A 15,928-nucleotide genomic window follows, 5' to 3' on the forward strand; every position below is an offset into this window, starting at 1 on the left:
TCTCAGTGGTCCCCAACCTTTTTATCACCGGGGACCAGTCAACGCTTGACAATTTTACTGAGGCCCGGGGGTGGGGTAGTCTTTTGCTGAGGGACGTCACCCCTGCTCTGCTTGCTTTCCCACTGGTGCCCCTGACTTCCCACTGCCCACTGGGGGCGCTGCCAGCAGCAGCTGCGCAGTGCCATGCTGAGGGGGAGCCCCAGCCATGGCAGCCGCTGGAGAGCACCAAAGGTGTGCCGGCAGCAGAGTGGCAGGGCAGCCAGCAGCTTGGTAGGAGGACGAGGAGGAGCCACGGCCCGGTACCGGCTGATCTACGGACCGGTACCGGTCTCTGGCCCGGGGGTTGGGGACCACTGCTCTATCTCCTCTCCCCCATGAACCATTCTACTAGACTGAAGGTAAATGGGAAAGGCTAGAGAGGAAGAACTTGAATCACCCAAAATTGACCACCAGCTTACATCAATCTACCAAAAGCCCACTGGGATCTACAATCAGAAATTATGACATGGATGCCTGTCTAATCAAACTTCTGTGACATCAGAAGGCTATTCTCTCTCTTTTCTCACATTTACTTGCATAAGTAACACCAGGCAGAAACTGAAATGTAGCTGCAATTTTCTCTACCCTACTATGTTAGACCAACTGGCTTGCATATTATATTATCTTAAACTGTGGTCCATGGACCTGTAGATATTGTTTCACTCCAAACAAGTGTAAGATATCCTAGAATGCTACAGCAGATGGTCAGGTAACATATGGTTATCATTGCTACAATGCTATGACATCTAGAATAGATTTTTGTTGATAGGAATTGAAGGAAATGTACACTGCCATTATGATGGTACACATCTCCCTGTTTATATCACATAAAGTTGAATGTTATGTTCATGCATTTATGTGCATTTTTCTGGGGAAGGGGTTCACAGCTTTCAACAGACTCTCAGAGGGGTCTGACATCCCAAAAATGCTAAGAACCATTGTAACAGATAAAATTACTAATTGGATTTGCAGTTTTTGACAATATCTTTAGAATTATGCTGTGATTTAATGGTGGGGTGGCGTAGGGTGAGGATCAACATCACAGGACTCAACAGAACTAGGAAAATGAAGAGCAAGTGTTCTAGGAAAAACCAATAGGCAGATATGAGAAAGAGACCTAAGGGAAAGAATGGACAGGAAAAAAAGTGGTACATATAGTTAGGATATGCAGAGTAAGTTCAATATTGATCTGAAATAACCAGCCAGAGATTTGGCTACTCTGCTTTTATTATACAAGGATACAGCTGTCTTTAGGACCCATTTTCATACATTTTCCTATCATTTTGCAAGCATCTCACAAACCAGCTGAACAATGCCTAATTTATTAAAATGACAAGTTCATTTAACTATTATTTTCTGTGGATATTCTTCTAGCATTTTGCTCAAATAAACTGCCAAATGAGCAAAAAAGATATTTGAGCTCTCACCCTCCAATCTGGGAGCTCTGAGTTTCAAAGGAACCCGATTCAATGGGGACATCATCTTTTGGCAAATTCTTCACAAACTCAGAGTACTTCTGTCCTGGGTCATACAGCTTGGCACTCTCACAGAGAGACTGACAGTTAACTGGAACAGACACAACTTGGGCATGTTGCATCTGGAATAGATTAACTGTTGCCTGTGTGAAAGAAAGACAGGCAAGTTTAAGAAACAGATGATGGTTTTATTTAATATTGTTCTCCCCAGCTCTAATACTCATAAGAAACGGTTCACAACAAATAATTCCAGAAGTTCAAAACCTAATTATCATGAATTTAACCCACTGTATTAAAAGATCTGTTGAGTCATAAATGCCTTAAGCCAAACTACACACAACTTGACACTTTTTAAAAGACAAGCAACCATATGGAAGAGGTATCTCTTTTCGAGGAACTCTCTGCGTTGTGGAAATTGTGCTAAGGAAGGAATCTGTATTTTGGTGGTATTTTGAACATCTGTATTTTGTGAAAGCATCAGTCAAACAGTGAAACTATACATGCCAATCTTACTGCAAAAAAATTATGAAAAGAAAGTCAGGTGTTACTGAAAAGTGTTCATGTATCTTTCCTGCATTCATCTGCTTCTGAAAAACTAATACTGGAGAAACTCATGGGCAGAATCTATGAGGTGCATGGGGCTGCAAGTGGAGAGGGAAGGCAGATGAAATGTGCCCCTACTTCCATCACTGAAGTATACTTGTCAAAAAAGTTACTTGAACTAAGAAGGATAAGTTAGAAGACAATAGGGGGGGATTCTTAGGAACACTGCTACAAGCTGAAATCAAAGCTGAGCTGTTGCTTCCGTTCCTCGTTGCAAGTCTAGTCAGAGCCAGTGGATCTGAGGGAGTTAGGTTACGGGATCTAAGAACAGCCCAAGTCAGGAAGCTGTGTTGTATTTTTTCTTAGGGGGGGAAATGCCTTAATTTCCGGTGTTTAGAAAGCAATGCTGCCAAACTGTCCTCCTAACAGCCTACTTATACTACCAGCATGTATTTTTTAATTGTAATAATAAATTGGATAGATTCTAGTGATGTTTCAGAATGACAGTTAACTTCTACTATAAACTTTCATTGAAATACAGTTCTGTCTACTTCTGGAATCTCCCTGTTGGGTCTTTCATTGGGTATTAGCCTCCAAGGCAAACAACTTCTCCTAGGGAAGCGAGCTTGCTGTTCTCCCATGTAGGATGGATCAGAGGCCACAATGATGAATACAGGGTTACATTCACCTGTAACTGTTCAAAATCTGTGCAAGCACGCCCCTCCTTTCCCCACTGTGGGGTGCTGATTGTACATGGCAGTGAAGGGAACTGAGGGAGGAGTGCTCACCCCATCTCTGTTGCAGCATAAAAACATCATAAAACCCTGTATAGTAATATAAGATATGGATACTGAGTACTATTTCCCTCCCATCTTCTCTCTCCCATGCTGGTTTGCTCTCACTTTCCATTTCAGAACTAATCCTAGTTTGCCACAGCCTCCGGGACACAGTAAACTACCCATTCTTACAGCTTTAAGCGTCAAGTCGCACTGATACACAAGTTCCCGCAGCTGTGTTAAGACGTCGCTTTTGAGAGTTTCTAGATCACTTCGCTTTTCTTCAACTTCAGCCACACTGGATTTGAAATGTTCATTGGCTTCTTCAGCCTGCAAGAAAGCATCATGTTGCAGGTGAGTGATGATTGTAGAATTTCCTGCTCAAGAAGCCAAAAACACTAGGACCAAAAGATTATTCAAAAGAATTAAGAAATTTATAAGCCAATATGCCCTTTTCAAGAACTAAAGCAAGTTTTGTCTTCATTGCAGGTCACTTATGAAGAGTATTCCTTACTTTTTGGAGCGCCTCTTCTTCCAGCTTCCGTTTTTTCTCTAGTTTGCTGGCATCTTTAACAATGCCTCCATTGGAGATCAGATGCTCCTCCTCAGCACGAGCAGTAGATGATTTTGCCTTTTCATAGTCATCTTGCCTCTGAATGTATAACAGCCTTGCTTTTCTCACTGCGGATTCCAGTTCTTGCTGTTCATTGTACAAGGAAATATCTTTATATTAGCAACTTTCATATAATAGCATAGAAAATTAATATGCCGTTGTTGTGTGGCTCTAACTCCTACATTTTATTTTGTAGCTCAATTTCAAATTAATGGACTTACAGGAGGGGAGAAAGAGGGAGAAGCAGAGCATTTGTGCCATGAAAGTGGAGAGCCTCTTGTGGTGCAGAGTGGTAAGACAACAGACATGCAGTCTGAAGCTCTGCCCATGAGGCTGGGAGTTCAATCCCAGCAGCTGTCTCAAGGTTGACTCAGCCTTCCATCCTTCCGAGGTCGGTAAAATGAGTACCCAGCTTGCTGGGGGGTAAACGGTAATGACTGGGGAAGGCACTGGCAAACCACCCTGTATTGAGTCTGCCATGAAAACGCTAGAGGGCGTCACCCCAAGGGTCAGACATGACCCGGTGGTTGCACAGGGGATACCTTTACCTTTACCTTTAAAGTAGAGAATGCTTTAAAAATTAACAATAACAAAAGAAGTAATCTGTACCTAACACTCAACACACATTCTCTGCAAGCAAATTTACAACACAGCATGGAATTTCTGACCATGAGATGCAGTATGTAATATGCAAAGATACCAACCATTTTCTTTTGTTCTCGCTGCCAAAGTTCCTTGATTTCCTTCCTTTGTTTATCCAGTTCATTTTTTCTGCTAAGGATTGGCTACATAAAAGAGAAAACCAGTGATTGTGCAAAAAAGTATCAATAGCTAAATATCCGTGCACATGTGTGCACATGCACACACAAATGCACCTGCACACACTCACACACACCCCTCCCGTGAACATCCAGAAAACATTTCTACTAAGAAGAAAGTTACCTGAACAAATTTGTTAGCTTGGAGAGCTGCGGCTGTTTGTTGCCAAAGATGACTGTTCTCTATATCATTTTGAAATGCATTTACAAATATTGATTGGAATGGCATGTAATCCTAAAATAAAAAACACACAAGTAAAAAGATTCTGGGTCAGGAGCACATAGGTCTAGATCTTAGAGTGCTCTGTGTAATTCTCCCCTCCGTTTTAAAGAGCTTTTGAAAAGAAATTTCAAAAGTTCTACACTATTACCAAATATTCTCAAACAATCTCCATTAATAAACATGCTTAGAAACAGAACAAAGTTTAGACCAGTGACTCCTTTAAGACCAAAGTATGCTTACCAAGTATGTTATGGAACTACATTGGTAACCAACCCCGAAAATAATGCCAAACAAGAATTAAAGCTAGCAGTTTACACCTATACCTAGATTGCTTAAACTTTGTGTTAATATGACCTATCAAAAGAATCTAGTGACTAAATATTTATAGCAAGAAAACAGTGAGAGCAATTTATCCCATGTAATTTCAAGCTTCAGCAAAAATAATGTTTATGTATAAAGATTTTAATACATTTCTCATTCACTGACTACTCACCTGCGGTCCAATAATAACCTTAGTAGTTTCAGCCATTTTTGCCAAGCCTTTAGCACACTCCATTTCTGTAGGGAGAAAAGAAAATTCACTTAGTATGAAAAGAGTGAAAGCAAATAAACCCCTCTTTGGTCTCCATTTAAGACAGACACGATTTTGCCACAGTCTCTTAGACACAGGAAACAGGCAATAGTTCCATTCATTCCAGTGAACAGCCAATTTAGAAATCACATTACTGACAGTCTGTAGCACACTCCTGACAACAGATTTAATTCCATCATGACAAAGCTCATTAGGTGCCAGAAAGAGCCACTCACCCAAGTTAAGCTTTTTTTCTACCCATCCAACGATGTCCTTCGTATATTTTGACCACGCTTTAGCATAGGACAGAGCCGATTCAATTCCATTGTCATTTCTTAAAAGAATACTGTCAACTTCTTCGCTTCTAAAGTGCCCTGAAAATAAAGTATCAAGTGCAAAAAAATAAATTTTAGACATGACCACACAGCAACAGGAATAGTCAACTGTGAAGATTATGGTAGCTCTGATCCTGAGATTCTCTTTAAATCCTGTTGACACTAAAGAGGACTGGCAGGGGTTTTAGAACATATTAAAGGATCATACAATTGTTGCTTAACAAACTATATGACCAACATAAAGCTTCCTAACAGAAAATGTTTGAACGGATGATATTCACTCTAACACTCCCAAACATTTACAAGTTTCCTGAGTCCAAATCAGAATTTACTACACTGAAACAGTAATTTCCCATCTCAAAGCATTATGGGCTAACGCAAACATGGTATTTTTGTAGTAGTTTTTACACTTCATCTACATTAACCTCTAAATGCTGCAGGTGTCACACATACATAAGACCCACTGTGCTTACCTGTCCCTTGAATGTCATCCCTCTCATGCAGTGATCCCCCGGAATCCACAGAAAGATTTTCAAAAGACTGGCATAGAACAAAACAATCTGTAAGCATTAACTAAAACTACACATAACTAAACAGAAGTACCCCCTGACAGAAATAACACATAACAGACAGATTGATAGAAAGATACATCATTTCATACTAATCCTTCACACTGGCATGCAGGAAAGGATGGTCTGGAATGTATTTGAGTCCTTGTTGTATCTACAACCTTAGTGTGTGTTTCAACATACTCAAAATGCTCTTTTTTTTAAGAGAGGAATTTTCTTTTCATAAATAAACTATGAGCCTAAACACAGAGACTAATCACAATACTTGTGAGTTTTTCCATGGCAAAATCTCCCAGACATATCTTAATCATATGCCCTCATTTTTAAGATATATCCTGGAGTGAAAGAAGAATGGTAGCTTTAACAACTGGACCAAAACAATGTCACCAAATAGCCAAGTATAGATTTATTTATTAGATTTTTATACCGCCCTTCCATATGGCTCAGATGGCAACCTTACTGGCATTCACCACTTTTAACAAAAGATGTTCAGCACTACATGGAACTGGAGAGGAGCCAAAGCATAAAAAGAGATTTGAAAGTTTTGGAAAATGATGCAGGCCCTGGAGTGAAGCTATTATCATCACGAATATTGCAAATAATACCTAACAGCTGCCTACAGCATCTAAGCGGCTGAATTCCATATAGCAATCACAACAGGATGTCTGGTTAGAAGTATTGCATTTTCTGGCAAATATACTGATATCCATAAAACAGAAGACATTCTTGAATGAGAGGTGTGTACTGTTTTCAAATGCACATTTGTTATACTTAATAACATTCCGTAGATTAATTGGTCATTAAAAATATCTGTCAGCCACTTTAAGCACTCAGTGAATGGAAAGGTAGCCTATAAACATTCTACATAAGATAAACACACAAAATCCAGTTCACACACAGCGTCTTATTCCGTTATGAGTTAAGCACATTATGGATTTTATAAGCACATTATGGATTTCTATCACCATCCACCCACACAATCCTTATCACCAATCAGCAACCGGTTAAACATGGCAGTTTGCAAAGGGATTAGCTACTCCCCCATCAGTGCTCAAGACAGCTGCCTTTGACTGGGGATAGGCGATGTCACCTTCAATACTCTGAAAAGCTACAATATAGGCATTTTTGCTGATGGTATGCATACTCAAGCTATTCTTGCTTCTGTCCGTTTTGTAGTACTGCACTTCAAAAAAAGTTCTGCAGGCAATGAAAAACCATCTCCAAACAATCTCTTGCCAGGTTGCCAGACAATCCTAGGATCTCCTGGCTATACTACACATATCCCTTATGATAAATTAAAAAACAGTATTCTGAAATGTTATTGGTCTCTACCATACGAAGCTGCCAATAGGACCCCCTAAACATGTTATGCTGCAGGGTAAAACTCAAGTCTTCATTACGGTTTGCCACTACATGGGAAGTTAAAGTATTTAAACTTTGAAATGAATTGAAGTAGTATCAGACAACAAGAGGTCAGATAGCCAGTAATGCCTTTTAGAAGAAGAAGAAGAAGAGTTGGTTCTTATATGCCGCTTTTCCCTACCCGAAGGAGGCTCAAAGCGGCTTACAGTCGCCTTCCCATTCCTCTCCCCACAACAGACACCCTGTGGGTTGGGTGAAGCTGAGAGAGCCATGATATCACTGCTCGGTCAGAACAGTTATATCAGTGCTGTGGCGAGCCCAAGGTCACCCAGCTGGTTGCATGTGGGGGAGCCCAGAATCGAACCCGGCATGCCAGATTAGAAGTCCGCACTCCTAACCACTACACCAAACTGGCTCTCCTTTTAAACTACATGTAGAAGGGATTCAGGTAGATATCGGGGGGGGGGGATGTCACAGTCATAGTTCAGCAGTGGAATTGGCTGCCTAAGAAGGTAGTGAGCTCCCCTTCACTGGTGGTCTTTAAGCAGCAGCTGGGCAGATACTTATAACGGATGCTTTAGGTTGATCCTGCATTGAGTGGGGGGTTGGACTAGGTGGCCTGTATGGCCCCTTCCAACTCTATGATTCTATACTATCATATTGCAGAGGTTATGAAACCCTCTAATAGTGCAATGTGGTACAGTGCACAAAATACAGGCATAACAGCATAAGCCACAAATATTCTGTGGAAATAAGAGCAAGCAGAGTGGGAGAACATGGGAATGGGTTCTGTGTGTGCTGCCCCTGCACCACCATCCTGACATACTAACCCTCCATCTTTTACTGCATTACAGCAGTTCAGAAGCATGGATGTTTCAATCCTATGTGTCCCATATCGCTGCTTGGCAGATGTCTTTGAAGATCCCTCAGATCCAGGACTTTTTTGGGCACCAGGAAGAAACACGAGTAGAAGCCTGTGATGGGGTCTGAGTCAGGAATTCTCTGTACTGCCCCCTTTTCAATAAGGGATAACAGTTCCTGTTCCAACTCAGGCATCAAGTTATTCAAAGCCTGATCAGAATGTTGGAGGGGTGTCCATTGCCAAAACTCTAATCTATAACCCACACTAAAAATTGACATAACCCAAGAGTTATCTTCTGCTGTTTGTCATCCAAAGCAGCCAACCTGTCTTTAAAGATGGTAGATTGCTGATCTTTTCACTAGCCCTAGTCACAAAGAACCTTTTGGATCCTGTTGTGGTTTTTTGGGCTATGGCTGATGTAAAGCCCAAACATCTGGGTCTATGATTGGACCTGCCCCTGACCCTTGTCATAGACTTGAGTATGGCCTGTATAGAGTTGGGGAACCTGCTGTGATGGCAAATAAAAAAGCTATTTTCTTGTTCTTCTTGATTTGGAATAGAATATCATCAGTCAATAAAGCAAACAGCATTATTCCCTCAAATGGAAAGTTTTCCACTTTTTGCTGGGTGCCAGAAGGGAGAGCTGTGCAGCCAAGCATGCCTTTGCAGTATGAATGCTGAAGCCATGGCTCTAGAAGATAAGTCAGCAGAGTGTCTACTGGCATTAATCTGTTCCTTGGATAGGTGCAATGCATCTGCTTGAAGGAGTTTAGCCAAAGGCTTCTTGTCTTCAGGAAGAAGCTCTATATAAACAGCCATCTTTTCCCAGAGGAACAACTGGTATCCTTCCATAATTTCACTATAATTGGCAACCCATAGATTACGTGCAGCAAGGAGAGTAAACTTTTCTACTAATTTTTCTCCTCTTTATCAGCTGGTGAGGAATGTGCACCTCTGCATTTTCTCAGCTATGAGGGATGAAGCCAGAAGAAATCATTTGTGGTTAGGAGACTCCCCTCTGTTCCATTGGAGCCAAAGAGCTAATCAACTCTGGAAGTATCTTGGAGAAATGATTCTCCTTATGGTTGGTTTTGGAATGGGCTTTCTTAGGTGGTGGTTCCAACAAGTAACATTCAGCTGAATGGATGGAGAATCAGATTCGACACTTTGGCTCTGTCCTTGGAACTGACAGAGTCAAGATGCTCAATGGAAGACTTGCAAGTGGTCAGTTCTAACTGGTGATTTTGAAGATAAGGATTGACTGTGCTTTACTGGGGCAGATGTTTTTGTTGCTGGGCTATTAGAGCAAGCCTGCTCAATCTTCCATAGGCCTGCTCGATCTGAGTGGCTTTCAAGGTAAATTGAAAGCAGATCTCACGCATGGCTGTATTATAGGCCCCACCCAAGCAGAAAAGGCAAAGAAAATATTGATTTGAACGGGTTATTTTTGTACAGCACTGGGTACATTTTTAAAATAAAGCCTAAAGCCTTCTGCAACATTTTCCCAAAGAGGACAGAGAGCCCGGGGTAAAGAAATTTCAAGAAAAAAACTCATGAAGCCCAGAACTGAAGAGAAGACATCCTCACAACATGTAGCTGAAGAAAGAGAGACCTCCTCTCTGCAGAGCATGTGACTGTTAGTCAGGAAAACATCTCTTGCCAGGGAAGAAGATGGAGGGGAATGCTGCCAGGGATAGGACAGCCTACCTGATTGGCCGTTCGTTGGACAGGTAGCCAATCAGGTAGGTGATGAGCCCCAACTCTTCCCACCACCCCACTTGGGCTTTATTTATATTACAGATTTCTGCCTTTACAAGTACCACCTCCATGTTCTATGTAATTACCCCATGATGTTGTATGTAAACCATCCAGAGCCGTATGGAAGGGCAATATAAAAATCTAAACAAACAAATAAAACATACATAATAAAAACCACATTTTAAAACCATTACAACCAAGCCCTGAATGCACATTATTAAATCAAATTAAAAACAGAGTTCAAGTTTATACAAAGACATTTAAACTGCTGTTAAAGGATTGGCCAAGAAGCTTTAGCAACAAACCCCAAAATGCAAATGCTGCTTATAAATTTACTCCTCTCTCTCCCCCCACAAATTGTTTGGCTGACAGCCAAGGAGGAAGTCTTGAATGTCCATCATGAAACTTGTGATATTCTACACTGAGTTCATATCGTGCTCTGTTAACTATGACCCTTAAATTCTGATCTTAAATCAACCCACTTGTTCTATGTTGTCCATAGTAAGTGTCATGGACACATTTTCCAACTCCTCAAAAACAAAAAAGGTTGGTGGCTTTAGGAAAGTCCTTCTCTGATGAGTGGATTCAAACCTCCCATAATTACCACAATAAAAATTACAATCCAATAAACAGCTACATTTCTACTGAAATCCAGTCCTAATACATTTACCGCTTGCTAGATGGCAATGAATTTCACAACTATGACTTCAAATCTTCTACGCAACAGTTAGTTTTTTTATTTCGTCAATAGTTTTTGTCAATAACATTTATGGAAGAATTTTAAAAATGCCATTTGCCCTAGCAAACATTTAAAAACAAGTTTGAATTTAGATTTCAAGAACACAGTCATCCTACCTGACTCTGTCGAGATACAGGAAGACCCAATGCTGAGCCACTGTCTACATCTCCCATAAGGAAGTCTGAAACTCTGTCATGAGAACCAGGGGGGGAAAAACACCACATATTGCCTTGATATATAGGAATGTCTACCATAGGCATAAATTAGAGAACAAAATGGTATCCAGAGTTTAAGTTTTATCTCCTTTCTTTACACATGGCAGAACTATTATTTGCTATTGGTACAGACACAGATGCTTCAGAAGAGAACATGTTTTCCTAGACGCTGATCGAATAGGATAATGCTCCTCCCACTAGCAGTAGAAAAACTATGATATTCCTTTAGTAGTGCTGCGGGAAATGATGTAGGTTCAAGGAGCAGCTGCTAGCTACTAAGAAGCAGCCAGTAGCAAAGAAGCAATTACAAAGGAGCACTTTCAGTAAGGGCTGGGCTAAGTGACACAAATAATTGGGAGGGGAGAGTAACACTGACCAAAGTATAGTGGAGATCAGTTAGAGAAGAGATGTGGCAACAATGATGTACCCAGGGCCAATTCACATGTCACAAAATCCTCTTTTTCACCCATTACCTGGGGGCAGCCTTAACCACAGGGCATCTGGAATAACTGTCCCACATCCAGGAGGGTGGGTTGTGGCATGGTCCCACAACTGTCATGTAGCCAGTTGTCCCAACTACTGCTTTAAAACTTCGAACTGCAGCAGCTTATGAGCAGCTCAGCATAGGTCAGTACAGTGGTCCCCAACCTTTTTCGGGCCGGGGACCGGGGAGGAGAGGGAGGACCAGGGACCGGGGGTAGGGAGGTGCAGGCACTGGTGGGCACAAATGCGCAGGCACGGCAGCTCCGCATCTGCGCATTTGCGTCTGTCGGCACCTGCGCCTCACCCCCCACCATGGTGCTCGCTGCGCCGGGGCCCGGGAGCGCCGCACCGCAGGGGGGGAGGGAGGTATGCTCACACCTCCCCCCCGCCGCAGCCCCGTACCGAGGGTTCCACAGCCCTGGGGTTGGGGAAGACTGAGTTAGAGGACCCTCCACTCCCTTACAGCTGGTTGCCACCCTGCCTGAGTCAAGATGCTGCAATCTGCTGTAGGGAGATGAGAGCCCCCTCTGATTGCTATACCACCTTTGCTGCAGCAACTCTAGAGGCTCTCAAGTGGCAGATAATTTAAATGAGATGTGATTATCAGCTATGGGTCACCATTCCCATAACTGAACTACAGGCAGACATGATGTAAGTGCTCCAGGGGCTGATTTTGCTTGAAACAAAGGAAAGAGCAGCTTTAGCCATCACTCTTGTGTCCTTTTTCCAAGGCAAAATAGCCTGAAGGTCCCTATATGTTGGAATAAATAGGTCCCTGGAGCCATTTTGGCTCAGAAGGGAAAGCTGAAGCAACTCCTTCCCTTGCCCCTGAGCCATATCAGGCCAGGAGTGCCTGGGAACATTCGTGCCCTGATTTCATATCTGCCTGTAAATCAGATTGGGATGTCACATCGAACAGCACTAAGTTTGTATCATGTTGCTTACCATACCCAAAGATTAGGGGGTCCCATTCCTGACTTTTGCCCAATGCCTTAAAATTTCTGGCCCATGTTTGCTGTTAACAGATGTGGTCTGGGAGTTTCAGTGCTCTAAGCATAATTCCCAGGTGTGCATAAGCCAGATCAAGACTGTGGTACATTGGGAGATGTGACTTAAGTGTATCCCTTAATCTGTTTTTGACTCAGGACATCAGTATTTGCTCCAGTGGGGCTATGCATCACTACACTCAATTTCCTCAATAGGGTAAGTTTTGTCTTCCTGAAATTGTCTTAGGTCAGGATAACAGCATGCAGGCCTGAGCTTAAGACCTATCTCCATGCTCCAAATCCACGCACCTAGTATTTAAGATCTGGGAACAGAATTTCCAGACCATGCATTATTTATTGTTAACACATTTTCCTCCTGCAAAACAAGATGGCATACAAAAGACGACAACAGAAAATGAACAATAATATCATCAAATTACAATATAACACAAATATAGGAGGAGAAGCAGCTAAATAAGAGGTGGGGCTGGGCAGGAGGACAAGCAGGAGATTCTGGTCAGCAGGAATAGGCAGGGGGGGCATAATGACTTTTTAATGTGAAAATTAGCTCCAAGCTACTTTAGGAAAAAGTCTGCACCATTAAATCTTTAATACTTACACGTTTCCAAAGGTAAATGCTAGTGTATCTATAGAAGGGAATATTTCACTTAAAATTTCTCGCTTGTTTTCTTCATTAACTTCCTTGAAGTTCACAGCTAAGGGAATAAAAAAAGGAAAGACTAATACTACTAATACTAGAGTGTACTTTAATTGGTGAGAAAGTCCTGTTGAATCAAACTGTAGGATAAAGGTGTGTTGTATTTTTAAAAGTATGAAACGGACACCCAGTATGTAACTGAAGAGATGTTTGGCGCCTAGTGGTCAAATATTAAGGAAATCTTTTTTTTAATTGTATAATTAAAAGTTCCATTTACTTTTCTCCCCATTGGCTTCAATGGGAAGCATTTGACTGTAACTTTCCCCATTTATTAAAGCAGGATTAAATGGTCAGGGATCATATTCCACAGAAGAGTCACATCCAAAAGAATTTAAACAGACAGGAGAAAGCATCCCAAAGCATTTTTTTCTGCTTGCAGAATGTGGATTGCATGACATCTGGCAACCGAAGGAAGGAGAAGCATGGCAGAGTATGCACCAATAATTGTACCTAACAGCTAACCACGTGTGGACAGTGAAAGCTACAAAACATGGCCACCCACACACAAGGAATCTACCCACGAATGCAGAAAAATACCAGCAGGCACCAGGTATAAGGCCATCTCAGTACTAGGTGTCCCCTGCAGGTAACCCTGCAAAGCCACCCACCCAGCAACCTGTTTTGCAACACTGAGGTAAGGGTTTCTCTCTCTTTCCCTTAGGGTAGAACACTATATTATGAGTAGTCTCAGGATCCTTGTAATCAAATCTTTAAGAATTAACTGTTGCCATTCGGATAATAGCTTCTTACCCTCTTCTTCTCAAGCTGAAAATAAAGCAGCTTTTATACCAGCAGGGGAAAACTCCTCCATAGGCAGGCACTTTGCAAGATACCTCCTTCTCACCAACTGCAGTACATAGTGATAGAAGACAGAACATACTGCCTAGCATCTAGGGGAGGAGAGTATAGCAGGGTAGTACTGTATTTATCTCTCCCTTCTTTATGAAACTGCATAGGGTCCAAGTAAAACTTTCTGAATACATTCCCCAGATAGCACTACACTGAAGGTAACAACAACTGGCTAAGGATCCTTGACTCCAAAGAAATATGTCTGGCCTCAACCAGAGCCAAGGTCTTTTTGGCCCTGGCTCCTACCTGGTGGAATGAGCTCCCCATAGAGATCAGGGCCCTGACAGAGTTTGCTAAGTTCTACCGGGCCTACAAAATGAATCTGATCTGCCAGGACTTTGGTTGAGGCCAGCCAGGGAACATACTGGAACAACAAAATATATTTCTTAATACAAAAGAGGTACAGCCTTGTGCTTCCCAATGAGAAAGTGTACAAGATGCTAGGAAAGCTATGAATAGATCTCTGAAACATGAATGGAAAGGGAAATAGCAACTACATGAGGTCCCACATGTCAGACTGGGCGTTACCACATGCTGTTTCACTCATCAAAAAACTTGCTTCCTGCATGTTCTTATTCCAAAACAAGAAACAGACAAGCACTTCTGTCTTTTGTCTCTTCCACGACTACCATCATATTTGGTAGATTTGATTGCAAAGCACTCAGGGGAAATTACATCTTTTTTTACTGCAAACTGAATGCAGGGGAATTTGCCTCTAAAAAAAGCTGTGGGGGAGGATTTGCGCTTAGGTTTCCCAGCACACCATCTTATTTGATCCTCAGAGACAGGGACAAACTAGGCAGATTCCCCACAGCAACCATTTTGCACTGCTGAAAGATCCATTTACTACATTCTACTGGGAGAGGATTCCATGCAGTATTTAATACAGGGGAATATTCACTAAACAAGTTTATCCTCACATGTCTCCCTATTGATGGAGGCACAGGTCACAGGAGGTGCGACGGTCACCTCTATTGGACTCCTGTAAGTCGCTCTACACTGGCCTACCCTTGTCCTTGACCAGGAAACTCCAGGTTGTGCACAATGCTGGTGCTAGGGTTTCTCACTGCTTCATCTTGGAGGACCCACATGCAGCCTGTATTGAGACAGCTGCATCGGTTACCAGACGTGGCCCGGATAAAGTTCAAGGTTTTATTTATTTATTTGTTTATTCATTTATTAATTATATTTATATACCACCCTCCCCGGAGGCTCAGGGCAGTTTACATAAGAACAGAGAACAATACATGAAACACTGTTTTTGTTTTTGACCTTTAAGGCCATCCACGGCTTGGACCCTGCCTATCTGAGGGCCCGCTTGTCTGCTTATGCCCCCCACAGGGCTCTCCTCTGCAGGTACTAATCTGCTGGTAGTCTCTGGCACCAGAGAGGTATGCCTGGCCTTGACCCGGGTCAGGGCCTTTTCAGTCCTGGCCCTGATCTGGTGGAATGAGCTCATGGGAAAGTTGAGGGCCCTGACAGAACGATCAGAGTTGTCCAGGGGCTATAAAATAGAGCTCTTCTGCCAGGCATACAATGGAGCTCTTCGGTTCTTCTGTCTTTGTTTTTTTTTTAAGATCACTGCCCCCCCCCCCCAGACTACGTTATGTCATCAGGCGACCCTTTTCAACAACTGTGGGGAGAACTGGAGGGTTTTTTCTGCCATCTTAAGATCCTGGTTGTTAAGATTGGGGTATTATGGGATTTTATTCTGCAATTTGCTTTGAGTCTAAGGAGGAAGGCGGACTAGAAATTTAATAAATAAATAATGAAAGAACCTCCTTTGCTTTTAGCAAAGGAATCTTCCTGAATTTTTCCTTCGGTTCCTTTATGTACAGCCTAATTACTTGGTGTTCTCTAAAAACATTGATGAGGAAATGGTTAATTTCCCTCTCACTTCCAGGAACAAGTAGATTTTTTCACTTTGTGACAAATGAAAACAAGGCAGTATTTCACGCATAATAATGATAATTTACAGATGTCTTGTGAATGCC

At 42.1% G+C, this 15,928-nt stretch overlaps 1 protein-coding gene and 1 long non-coding RNA gene across 4 annotated transcripts in view; one reads left to right on the plus strand and one right to left on the minus strand.

The window, feature by feature from the left end:
- ARHGAP29 (Rho GTPase activating protein 29) overlaps window positions 1-15,928 on the minus strand; it is a 62,954-nt gene that overhangs the window by 15,295 nt on the left and 31,731 nt on the right. For all 3 annotated transcript variants that reach the window (XM_077332934.1, XM_077332935.1, XM_077332936.1), the window contains 10 exons: window positions 12,987-13,083; window positions 10,800-10,872; window positions 5,867-5,933; window positions 5,295-5,432; window positions 4,981-5,045; window positions 4,389-4,499; window positions 4,151-4,231; window positions 3,348-3,533; window positions 3,026-3,163; window positions 1,467-1,657 (listed from right to left, as the gene is read on the minus strand). In XM_077332934.1, the coding sequence (XP_077189049.1) occupies window positions 1,467-1,657; window positions 3,026-3,163; window positions 3,348-3,533; window positions 4,151-4,231; window positions 4,389-4,499; window positions 4,981-5,045; window positions 5,295-5,432; window positions 5,867-5,933; window positions 10,800-10,872; window positions 12,987-13,083 (1,147 nt within the window). The remainder of the gene's footprint in view (window positions 1-1,466; window positions 1,658-3,025; window positions 3,164-3,347; window positions 3,534-4,150; window positions 4,232-4,388; window positions 4,500-4,980; window positions 5,046-5,294; window positions 5,433-5,866; window positions 5,934-10,799; window positions 10,873-12,986; window positions 13,084-15,928) is intronic.
- LOC143835402 (uncharacterized) lies at window positions 574-3,442 on the plus strand. The gene is made up of 3 exons (XR_013230126.1): window positions 574-748; window positions 2,972-3,187; window positions 3,323-3,442. It is a non-coding gene; the product is annotated as an uncharacterized LOC143835402 (long non-coding RNA).

Source organism: Paroedura picta, chromosome 4, assembly GCF_049243985.1.
Source record: "Paroedura picta isolate Pp20150507F chromosome 4, Ppicta_v3.0, whole genome shotgun sequence".
Taxonomy (NCBI): Eukaryota; Metazoa; Chordata; class Lepidosauria; order Squamata; family Gekkonidae; genus Paroedura; species Paroedura picta.